The following is a 12,466-nucleotide window of genomic DNA, read 5'->3' as shown; positions in this document are numbered from 1 at the left end:
AGTACCATCATGGCACCCTGTCCAAACTGGCCTTCATATATGTTATGCTTTATTAGATTGTAAGCTCCCAGAGGGCAGAGCCTAGAAGGTTTTTGAGTTATGGTTGATGTAACAGTACAAGTAATTGAGTACTTAATAAGTCTTTTGTGATAATTACAATGGTGATAGTATATAGGTGTGTTTTGAGAGGAAGGGATAAAGAAGAAGGGTTAATTGGCCTTTGAACTCAGTCAAATCTGGATAAATTAAGTGTGAAATACTTTAGCCCCTAGCCAGGGCAGTGCAGCAGCTCTACAGGTGGATTTACAAGTGTTGCCAGTGGCCAGGCTCCAAGATCATTATACAAATCTCAGGTCATGGGGCTGAGGGTGATGGTCATCTGCTTGCTGCATCATGCATTTAGAAGGATTCCATCAGAAGTGGGGAAAGTGAATGATAAAGACAGCAGTAGGAAGGGGATCCAGGCAGAAAGGTTCCTAAAAAACCCAAACAAACCCCACACAATCCCTTGCAGCAGACAATCCAGTGAAGTGGAGATGGGAGGCATCGGGCAGCATGTTAGTTCCTGAACATCTTGCCAGTTGTCAGTGACAACAGTTATTTGTCAGTGGCAATACCTGTGAGGGCCAGCACAGACAGCTTTGGTTAAGCCCACCTGTAGGGGGAATGGAAAGAGACCAGTGTGCACCTTGTGCCCTTCAAACCCAGCACCAGTGACTAACTCCAGGGGAGCGTAGGCTGCCTGGCGTGTACACAAACTAGCCTTTTTTCGACTTGGCTGGATTTAATTTGCCAAGAGCTCTTTACTGACCCTGATTCTGACCTGGATTATAACGGATGAGTGGGATGGAACGACTTCTCCAAAGCAGGCTGGACCAGCCCCCAGGATGCCAAGTCTCCAGGCAGGGCTTTAGGCCACTTTTGTTCAGCCGCCTGAGGGGGAACCTACCTTTCCAGCAGTTCTCTAATTAGAAAAACTGCTGGAAAGGTAGGTTCCCTCTCAGACCGCTGAACAAATTTCCCCTATGGAAGGCCTTCCCTCCACCCCAAATATAACATACCCAATACAAAACTGGCAGTTTTTGGTCAGTAAGTGAAAGGTCAGAACCAAAAACTGCTATGAGAAAGGCCAGAAACCAGGAAGGATCAACAATGGATTTATATAGGCTTGTCAAGGACTTCTCAGCAGAAATATGAAAGCCCTTCACAACTGGTATGTTTCCCTAGCCCTTGCAACATTAGTGAGAAAAGGGCAGAGAGGAAGGATTTTTATTCCTATTGTCTGAAGGTGAGGAGAGAATCATAGAGTGATTCTATGTGGGGCAAAATACCCATTCTATTGACCCTAGGCTGAAATACCATGGTTGGGCACCACCTTTGGCTCAAGATCTCTTTATTGGGGCAAACACCTTCTCACTATGATAATTAGAACCCACAAGCAGGAGGGTTCAGACCTCTGGTGCTCCTTACCCTGGAAAAGTGAAGGTTTCCCCACAGGCCACAGGAACCAATCACCCTTAGGGGGATTCTCCTCTTTTCTCCTCCTATGTGAACCAGACTTTCTAGCCCAGATCAGCTCCTAAGAATCCTCCCCTTCTTCCCATGCTATGTCCCCCTTGCCCCTCTCATCCTGGGCCCCATCTATACCCCTCAGTCTCCCTTTGCCCTTTCTAACCTGACAAGGGCAGCTATATTTTCAGAAGCATATCTGGACTAGAGCTGGGTGATCATCTATCTGAAGAGTGGGCCCTCCTCCCCCATCTGTGCTGCAGCCACCTCCAGTCCCCCACTACTGTCTCCGAGGCTCCATTTCTTGTCGCTCAGCACTTTGTGGCAGATCCTGGCACAGGCTGAAGCTGGGGCAGCCAAATGCACAGCTCTTAATTTGAGTGATCTTGCACCACCCATCTCTCATTACCAGGATTCCAAATCATTCCCAGCAGGAGGGGAAGGAGACATTTCAGGCAAAACCTGCCTGCCAGTGTGTGTATATATGTGTGTGTCTGTGGATGTGGATGTGTGTGTGTGCATGCACACAAAAATGTGCAAGTAGGCGGATGGACAGATGGACAGACAGGATGAGGCTGGTGGCCCTGTGGGAGAGTGTTGTCAGGTCACTAGCCCCTCTTGGATCACTCCATTTCTGTCCAGAGGTCAGCCTTCACCTGCTCTTTACTTCCTCCCTCTTCCCCTCCCTGTGAAGTTTCCCACATCGGACACAAGGTGGTAGTGTGAGGACAGGAAAGTGACTAAAGCTTGTACCGAGCCACTAGGAACAGCACACAGCTGACAGCCAGATAGGCAAGGAGCATGAAGAGCCAGACTCCAGGAGAAAAGGGGTCCAGGAAGGAGAAATAACCAGGTTTTCGACCCTAGAAATGAACACAGAAAGAAGTTTCACTTTACGTGGTCAGCCAAAATGGACCCTGGGCAGGACCAGGCAGAGGATGTGACGAGCGCAGTTTTGTCCCAACCTTGCTTGTTCTCCCATTATAAAATCATGAAATTTTAGGGCTGGAAGGGGATTTGGGGGATGTCTGGGTAAGGGTGAATGATTGAAGAGATGGTTGGGGCTGCGTGGTGATGGAAGGATGAGGAATACAGTTTGTGAATACTCCTATTCCTGACCTTGGCTGTTGGACACTCCCCAGGGTGAATACCAGCTTGTGCTCAGAGAGTCGAAATCCCTCTCAATTTTGTTTCTTTTGTTGCCTCTGTATTTCTGGAAGGGTGTAAGTGGGCTCATAAAACATTTTTTGCAATGCTACCCTTTGATGACAGTGATTTCTCTTTGATAATCCCTAGGAGGATCCAAAAGCCAGGGAAATGCCATTCTTTTCCCAACCAGGAATACGAGTTGGCCAAGGCCATGTGAGTTGTGGGGTGGAGTTTAGAACAGAGCCCAGGAGAGAAGTGGGCTTCTCCTCATCCTTATCAAGATAGTGAAAGGAAGGAACAAAAGATATACCTAAATGATGAAGAGAGTGGAGAGGATGGGGGAAGTCAGTGGAAAAGGACAAATAGGCTTTCATTGGCGACCAAGGGCACATCATTTAGTGATATGTCATCATAACAGCATATGACATTATAGCATGACACACTCCTATATCATGACATGCTATGTCTAGGTTCTACCACACAGTGAAGAGTCTGTTATTCATGTTGGTAGGGAAACGTCTGCATCAGCTGGTGACTGATGGGTGTCAGCCAGTCCCCAGATATACGACGGGAGGGACCCATTCTAAGTCAAACTCAATCTGTCCCTTCTGAGCTTTTCTAAACAGCCTTGTCCTCAGGATATGTTTGAGGATTCTTTTTTATCAAAGCACAGTACTGGCATTTGGATGGTGCTAGTGCCTCCATTGATATAAAATTCAACTCAATTCAATGCAATTCAATTCATTAAACATTTATTCAGTGTTTACTATGTGCAAAGCACTGAAAACACACCTAATAGATGTTGCCTCAGTATGCAGGGAGTAACTCTTTGCAGTCCTGCTGTGATTTGGCAGGTTCAATCATAGACTACCTTCGATCTCCTTTTCCTTTGGTTTATTTATCTCTTTATAAAATTGCCTTCCTCTGGGTCCTGGATACCGCCTCCTTTAGGCTCCATTCCCCTCTAGGAATTACATATTCTTAACTCACAGAGAGAAGGGGTGATGCAACCAGTCACACAAAGACTGAGATTAGAACTCTCAAACTTTGCCTGGGCTCCTCCAGGAATAGTGCTGCCCTTCTTTCTGCATAGCAACATGATGACAGTGGCCTTCGGGGCAGACAATATACAAAAGCTTTCTCTTCACAGCAAGTGAAGCAAATAAAAGCAAGACCAGGTATCAGGTATCTTTTAGCATTTACCATGTCTCAGGAAACTTTTTGAAGCTCTCTGTCTCACAGCACATACATATACACGCTTGACTTTCAGAGAATACTCTGGGGTGAGCTAATCAGGCAACTGAAGTGCCTTGTAAGATAAGGAACAAGGGAGGAGACAGTTTTGGGATGTCCCAGTCCCATCACTATGCAGATTATCTAACAGCAGGCAAATGACTCAACAGTAATAGAATCAGACTTCCTAGAGCAAGTCATTTCTATTTCCATCACTGGCTAACAGAATCTGTTTCCCTTTCCTGAATGCCAGGAATCTTTAGGCAAACCATTGGATCCAGAAACTGGAATCCAAATGAAGAGAAGATCTGGTCATCTCACTTGCTGAAATAGCAGAGTTAGTGTTCAAGATGAGGAAGGTCACTTCCCCCAAACACTTTATTTTCTGACCCACTTCTCTTGCCTCTGACCTATGGATTCATGTGTTTCTTAACGCAAATGTACCTGCTGCAAGATCTTACACATTTTAGTTTCTTACATGTATCTCTCTCAGTGCCATCTCAGTAGGGACAAATATGAAAACAAACCAATTCATTGTTGATTTCTGAATGCGAAACCCTATTAGATGCTCAATGTCAAAAATCTATACCTGATTATATTAGAATAAGTGAAATTGAAGAAAATGACAGAGGTATTTAAAGCTGCCATACTTGGATATGGGTGATAAGGAAAGACACATGGCCGTGGGAAAAAATTCCTAGAAGCTCAAATAATATATATATGTATGTATGTGTGTGTGTGTGTGTGTGTGTATAAATTTTTTTTTTACAGAGAAAATATCACACAAAGCTGGAGCAAGATATAAATGTAATTCAAATGGAATTATCTCAGTCATGTTAGCAAGGGGTGGTATGATTCAACTTATGATGGGCTGATGTCATCCAGGATATGCCCAGAATAAACAGTCCTGCAGAGACTTGGTTTGGTCTGAGCCCAAAGATGTTACTATATTGTCAACACGTTACTTGCAAACCTTGAGAGTTTCCACGTGAGCATGTTAGAAATATTGCCCCAAAGCCGCCTGAACATACATAATGGCAGGTTTAGAAGTCACCTGCCACATTTGTGTAGAAATCACCATATTCCATCGATGTTTCTTCCAAATAGCACATTTCCCTTCCAAACATAACACTCTACTCAAAGATGGATGGCACTAATGCCATTTTTCTAAAGAACTCAAAGCACATTCACATTTATTAGTTCATTTGTTTTCACAAATCCCTATGCGAGATAGCAAAGGGCAGAGATTTTTCTGTCTGAAAGATTAAGGAAGTGAGGACAGAGAAACGAAATGATGTCCTCCCTGGACTCTGAACTCACAGGTGTGCTCCCTCTCCCCCTCCTCTCCCTCTCCTCTCTTTCCTTTTTCTCCCCTCTCTCCTCTCCCTCTCTTCTCTTCCCTCTCTCCTCTCCCATTCCCTCTTCCTCTTCTTCTTCCTCTCCCCCTCTTCTCCTTTTCTTCCCTCTTCTCTCCTCTTTCTCTTTCTTTCCTTCCTTCCTTCCAGTTTGTTTCTCTCTCTTCCTTTAAGTGAGGCCTTCTTCAGACTCCCAGTGTGTGGTTTGCAGAGAAGAAAGCCTGGGTGACTTTGATCAAGTTACTTTACCTCTCTGAGCTTTGGTTTCTTCATCCGTAAAATGGAGGAACTGAACTCTCTGCTCTCCAAAGTCCTTTCCAGCCCTATGTCTATGCTCCTATGATCCTTTTCCAAAAGGCTGCCTGATTACTACTTTTCCTACGGCACAGTATAACCTTTATTTACTTTATTTCTATTCATGATTAATGGTTGGTCATGTCTCTTCTATTAAGTTGGAGATTTTTGAAGACAGGACTTCTTAACTATAATCCAATTCAATTCAATGACTGCCACAATTTTGGCCAAGTCACCAAGTCACTGGACAAGTCACTTTCTGGGCTCTAGGCACCACCACATTAGTAGAGGAAGTTTCTCCATCCAAGAATTCCTCATATTCATGAAATTATAGATCTACCCCCTACCCCTATTTTTATTTAATACAATCTAAGTGCATAATTTCATACATTCTAAGGACAGAACTGCTTATCAACACAAGAAGAGGGAAGTTGCTGAAACTGGAACTGAGTTCTCTTGGTTCCTAATCCTGCACTAGCTAAAGATAACCCCCTAAATCCTCTTCCCTCCAAATGAAAGGAGGCTGCAGTCAAGCCAGCAACCCAGGTGGGCTGAAATGTGACAGTGAGGCCAACAAGGAGATAAGGAGCTAGTATGTCTGTGTACTCTCCTCCTTCAAGCTGGGAATTCTCTGATCCTTTTTGATCTGTTAATTCATTGATCCTTTATTCTGCACATATTTGAGGAAATGGAAATATAATGAGAATTTAATTACTTCACCCACCTCTGGTGCCACAAGGCTGAGCATGCCAGGCCCGTGTCACAGGCAGCTATGGGTCCTAGGAGATAGGGAGGATCAGGGAAGGAGGGAGGAAGCTTCATTTGTAATTGCTGTCACCCCCAATGGATAGGAAATTAGGTTTTGTTCTTCTAGCCTGCAGAGACTTACAGTGTTTACATTAAAGATGCTTGGCTGGAGGAAGCCATCTGGTTATACTCTCTAGGCCTCCTGTATTTACTAGGGGTTAAAACACACGAATTCTGGGGGCTTTCCCTAGGGCTCTCCTGATAAATAATTAGAGCACTTATGCTCTGGAATCTCAGTAAGGAATGAGAAATGCCAACTTCTGGGACTTGTTCCCACCTTAGCCTCCCCATGATGTCTGGGAAGTGGCTTTGTATCATGGTTTTCTCAATTCAAAATCAGGACTTCATTATTTAATCCCAGCCATCACTCCCCACTCCTTATTCTAAATTCTCTTGGAACCTGGGCTGTGGGAAAGTCCACACATCCCCACCTTCTCAGTATGGCTCTGCCAAACTCTGGCATCAGATGAAGATCTTGGAGGTTGGTTGTTTGCTTTTTGGAGGGCTCTACACAGGCAATTCAGTTCTCCACTTCTGGCTGTACGTGTCAACAAAGCTGGCCCCAGAGCTGAAGGAATCTCTCTCTAGACCAGGGGTTCTTAATCTTAAAAATTGGTAACTGTATTTCAGTATGATTGGTTTCCTTTTAATCTTATGTATTTTATTACCTTATTCATTTAGAAATATTATTCTGAGAAAGGGTCTGTTGCCTTCCCCAGATTACCAAAGGGCTCCAACACACACACACACACACATACACACACACACACACACACACACACACACACATTAAGAACTCCTCTGCCAGATAGTGTTCACATGGAGAGGTAGGGAGAGATGAATTCTCCCATTCACTCCCCAGAAGCCCATGGAGGTGAAATTCTTCTGAAATCCTTCAGTGGATTTACACTCAATTGTTTTGCTCAATACTTTGTTCCAGAGCAAGTTGCATACTCATCTTTACCATCAAAATGACCAATTAAGTCAGTTTTAAAGGTTAGCGGCATATCCCTTCTCACCTGAATTACTCAGGTGGGGCTTTTGTCTGAATAGCTCCTATAAATAAGGAAATACATTGATATAAGCCTGTACAGTTACAAAATATTTTCCTGTCCATTGGCTCCTTTGCTTTTCATGACCCTCTGAAGTGGGTAGGTTAATACATGAAGGGTCTATGATTTCAGCCCTGTGTGAATTCCCTCCACAGACACAGACCACAAGAGGCAAAAGAGCCCTAGACTCAAAAAGGTTAAGGCACTTGCTCAAGGTGACATAGATAGTAAATGTCACAGCTAGTACTAGAACCCAGAATTTCTGGCTCCAGGCTTAATATTCTTTCCATTAGATGACACTAAATAATAGCCCCAATTCTCTATAGGATCATTATTTAGAGTCTGAAGAGGCCCCAAAGGCCATGTAGTCCAACCTCATTTTAAGTGACTTTCTCAAGGCCACACAGACAGTATGCCTCAGAAGCAGGATTTGTATTCAGGTCTTCTGACTCCAGAGCCAGCATTTTTTTTTTCAACTGTACCAAATTACCTTTCTATTTTGGTTTGTCAAAAAAGAATCTGGGTAGAAGGAAGTCTTATAGCAGGGTTTTAGGAGTTCTGAATTCTAAATCTGACTTGTGACTCTAGATAAGCCAATACATCTCTTTATCCATCATTTCCTCCATTTATAAGACTGAGCCCTTCAACCAATGTGGGTGGGTGTTGAATATAAAGGTTTCTGAAGTAATGTTGGCAAAACACTTTGAGCTCCTAGAAAGAAAGGCTTTCAATAAATATATCATGTCACAAAGATTATATATTCAGAGTTCCATATTTCCATTATATGGGCTATCATGTTACTTAGCTATAAGGAATAGAAATCTATTCATTTTCCATTTTCTTGTAACAGAGTATTAGACAGTATTAGAAATGATTCAGTGGTTTACTTAGTATTGTTCTTTATTTTCATAGACAGTCTTTCTGGAATGAATCAGACCTTCTTCAAGAAAAGCTGGTAACATATCCAGCATATTCCATGGATTAATTTAATAATGGCATTTATTTTCTCCCTTTTAAAAAAATCTCTCTGTTTCTCTCATACACACACTGTCTCCATTGTCTTCTCTTTCTTATTCTTTTTATGTGAATGGAAACACCAGCTGTGAAGTAAGGAGACAGAAGAGAAAACTGTGAATTACTTTCTTTCTTTCTTTCTTTCTTTTTTTTTTTGTTGAGAGATGAGGTAGGGAATAAAGGGCCAACTACTGAGGGTCAACAAAGAACGTGGCAATCTTCTTGTGTTCTTGTGTTGTTGGATAATGGGACTGCTTACACCAACATGACTTGGAATGATATCAAAAATCAGAGGCAAGATGGTATAGCGGACAATGGGAGTCCGAGGACCTGGGCTGAAATCTGTGTGACCTTTGGACTTAACCACCCTCATCCCAGTTTCCTTATCTGGAAAATGAGGAGATTGGACTAAATGACCTCCAAAGAACCTTTCCAGCTCTCGGTCAACAGTCCTATGACCCAAATGAAAATTGTTTAATCTCTCTAGGCCCCAATTTCTTCATCCATAAAATGGAAGACTTGGATGAGGTGTTATTTAAGGTCCTCTCCAGTTCTAAATCTATGATACCATGATAACATGAATTTTATATAGCAGGGATTTTAAAAGACCTCACAGGAAGATTATTCCATAACTTCCCTAAAATTCCCAACCCCCAATTTACTGTATGTGGGTTATCCACTTGGTAGGTTATTTGTGCCAGATGCCTCTTCCCATCATCAGTCAGGGTGAACTTGGGGAATATAAGCATTATGCTATTATGTAATATCCTGAGCAAAATATAATTAGGAAGGCAAATCTGAGGGAAAAAAAAAAAGAGACCGTACCTTGCATCCCAGAGCCAAATACAAATATCTTCTGGATTAACTGCTGTTTTGGTTTATCCATGCCATGGTTCCCTTCTACTCATTTACATGCCTATTAGAGAATTGCCTGCATCCATCAAAATCATGGCAAGCCTCCATGTCTTGGAATGTATTTAGAATATATTCCTTTGAACACTATATTGTTATGACCTTGGGCAAGTCACTTAATCTCCTCAGGCCTAAATTTCCCTTTCTGTAAAATGAGAGGGTTGAATTAGATGACTTGTGAGGTCTCTTTCAGGTCTAAATTCTATGACCTCAAGAAAAAAAAAGAGCTAGTGTGTGGGGACAGTTATGTCCTTTTCACATGACTTACGTGCCTGCTCCCGGGTACATAAAAGATGTGTGGGGAATCCATAGATCTCATGCTTTTGAGACTATTAATCTAACCAGGTTGGAAGCTCAGCTCATCCTGGTCCAGAGATGTTTTAACATCTCGAGTCCTGGGAAGCCTCAGGTGGATAGGCTACTCATTCTATGGGTCCTGCCAACAGCCAGAAGCAAGAGCAGTCTGTTTGCCCTGGTGGCCAGCTCAGCCCAAGCTAGAGCCGAGCATGTGTTCGAACAGACTGAGCCATCTGTCATTGTATTATCCTCATTCCCAAGAAAATAGGACAGGAGACTGAAGAAAGACAAAGTCTCTTCCATGTGGCTCTCTCAAGCTGTTGGTTCAATTCTTTGGCCCTCAGATTGTTAGGGTTCCCTTCAGGGAACCCAGGCATTTCTTTGCTGCTGTGAAACCAGGGGCAAGGCGGAATGACTGGTTTGTAAAAGAAACCATGTGGTCTCCTGCCCTTACTATTACTTCTGGCTGTGTAGTTTTCATCATGAGGTGACCGACATACAATGCCAACCCTCAGGACGTGGGACAGCTTCCTCTGTGACCTGTTTCTCAGAGTAGGAATGGATCTCAGAGGTCTTCTAATCCAATCCATACCTAAACAGTAATCCTTTCTACAACAGTTCTGGCAAAGTAGATATCCACACTTGGAAACCTCCAGTTGTGAGGCATCTACTACCTTTTGAGTTGGTCCATTCCATAGTGAGACAGAGCTAATCATGAGATTTCCTGTACATTTCCCTGAAATCTGAGATATCACTATCTATTAGGAGGCATTTTGGCATAGTGAAAGAATTTTGAGTAGACCAAGTCTGACTATGCTAATCATTATCTGTGTGATGCTGGATAAGCCAATTCATCTCTCTAAGCCTCAGTTTCCTCATTTGTAAACTGAGAAGACTGGAATAAATATTCTTTAGGGTCCTTTCTGGCTCTACATATTGAATCTCTGAGAGTTGCCGATTAGAACAAGTTTACAAAAGATAATATTAAGCACCTATCTAATAAACTTTAACTTCATTAACTTAACCCTATGGGATTAGAGAGATCATATTTCCATATAACTTTAACTGAGTCACACACTGACTCAGACTCTAAATGTTACTCATGACAGAATCTGAAACTGCTTAGTCTTAGCTATTTCTATTAACTTTTTTTTCCCCCCTCTCCAACAGAACCTAACCCAATTTGGTTTTCCCTCTAACGTGGTAAAATGCCTCAGCTTAGACAGCCCAAAGATGTCCTCTTCCTAGCAACCTGTGCAGTGCCTTACCATAGTAGGCCCTCAGGAAATATTAGTTGGATAGATGAATAAAGGAATGAATGAACTCTGCCTCATGTTAGGTATTCCTATGAACACTCCATTACCTAAGATTCATGCTCTCCTTAGATTTGCTAGCCCAGAATTACTCTCCCTTTCTGCCTAATTGAGGTAAAAACCAAGCTTAGCAAGCTACATGCTTCTATTTCTCTCCCCAGCTTATATAAGGTTGCTTGCTACTTGTTTCCACTAACTCTTCCTTCCCTGCTTATTTCAAGTCATTTGAGGTGTTAAATTAAAATTAGCAAACTAGTCAAAGCTTCGTGTGCCTGAGGCAGCTTGGAGTATAGGAAAGATATGGATTCAGAGTACTTGATGACTTTTCACATCTCAGTTTCTTGCTTTGTAAAATGAAGGGATTGGACTAATGTCCCTTTCAGCTCGGGGACTATGGTTCTGTGATCTGGGCTCAAACACCTCTCCTTCTTCTCACTACCAGTATGACTTTGGTCAAGTCATTTCACTTCGCTGGGTCTCAGTTTCCTCAACTGCAAAATGAGAGCGCTGGACCAGACAATGTCTGGTGTCCCTTCCGGCTCATGAAAGATGTGATTTCATGGAATTAAATCAGCTTATAGCACGTAAGAGATGTTAGTTCCCTCATTTCTTTCATAACCTGATCAGAATGAAACCTCTCTTCCCAGCCTCAATCAGACTGTGGTTTATCACATCCTGACATTCACACAATAGAGTCCAGCTAAGGTCTCCCTTAAAAGGGCCATGTCATTCATGTCTTACAAAGGACCACATAGTTTTCACGGCACAAAACATTAGTTCAGCCAGATACAGTATTTTTAAAAGTAAGAAAAAGCTGGTTTCTTAGCAAATATGTTACAAGATTTTTTTTCCTGTCTCACATTATCTTTCTGTTCTCTTTAGGCCTATATTATCATCATTTTACATTTTAAAAGTCAGCTGTACTTGGAAGCTTTCCATGATTAATTCCGCCCCATTGTGATCTTTCCTTTAATCTGATAGCACTGAGGTGCCTTTGACTGTTTGCATTACAATGGTTTGTACACATTTTTGTATCTTGGAGGTGTTCTTAAACCATTTCTTATGCATGTATTGTCTCTGAACAAAGCTATCAAATATTGGAAAATAGAGATGGAATGTCTAATTTTTAAAAATAAGCCTTGAGTGCCAAAGATAGGGGTCTATAGAGTAGGAACATGGGAAAGGGTGCTAAACATTCATTGACATTCCATAAATGTAGTGTCCCAGGTATCAATTGGAAGGGTAGTGCAGTAGAAATCCTATCATACTGGGAGGCCATGTAGCCTAGTACGTAGAGTAGTGGACCTGGAGTCAGACTGTGCTTTATATCCCTCCACTGTTACCAGCTATGCTCTCTTGGGCAAGTCATAGAACCTTTTATAATAGCCTGTTTCCTCATATATAAAATAGTAATAATACTTGCACCTAATTCTCAGTGTTATTAGGAGGTTTAAATGAGATAATATATGCAAAGTGCTTTGTAAATCTCAAAGTACTATATAAATGCTAATTATCATTATTACTCTTATTT

At 42.3% G+C, this 12,466-nt stretch overlaps 1 protein-coding gene across 5 annotated transcripts in view; it reads right to left on the bottom strand.

Moving 5' to 3' along the window:
• The window catches only part of GRIK4 (glutamate ionotropic receptor kainate type subunit 4), a 689,615-nt gene that overhangs the window by 42,883 nt on the left and 634,266 nt on the right, over window positions 1-12,466 (bottom strand). For 4 of the 5 annotated variants that reach the window (XM_020984853.2, XM_078146898.1, XM_020984864.2 and 1 more), the window contains one exon: window positions 2,263-2,372. In XM_020984853.2, the coding sequence (XP_020840512.1) occupies window positions 2,263-2,372 (110 nt within the window). Of the gene's footprint in view, window positions 1-2,262; window positions 2,373-8,303; window positions 8,500-12,466 lie in introns of those variants that run through there. The other variant, XM_078146899.1, reaches the window with a different exon arrangement.

The sequence above is a fragment of the Phascolarctos cinereus genome, unplaced genomic scaffold (genome assembly GCF_003287225.1).
Source record: "Phascolarctos cinereus isolate Bilbo 61053 unplaced genomic scaffold, phaCin_HiC Scaffold_726;HRSCAF=1367, whole genome shotgun sequence".
Taxonomy (NCBI): Eukaryota; Metazoa; Chordata; class Mammalia; order Diprotodontia; family Phascolarctidae; genus Phascolarctos; species Phascolarctos cinereus.
The sequence above is the reverse complement of the archived record's forward strand: the minus strand, read 5'-3'. Positions and strand labels throughout refer to the sequence as shown.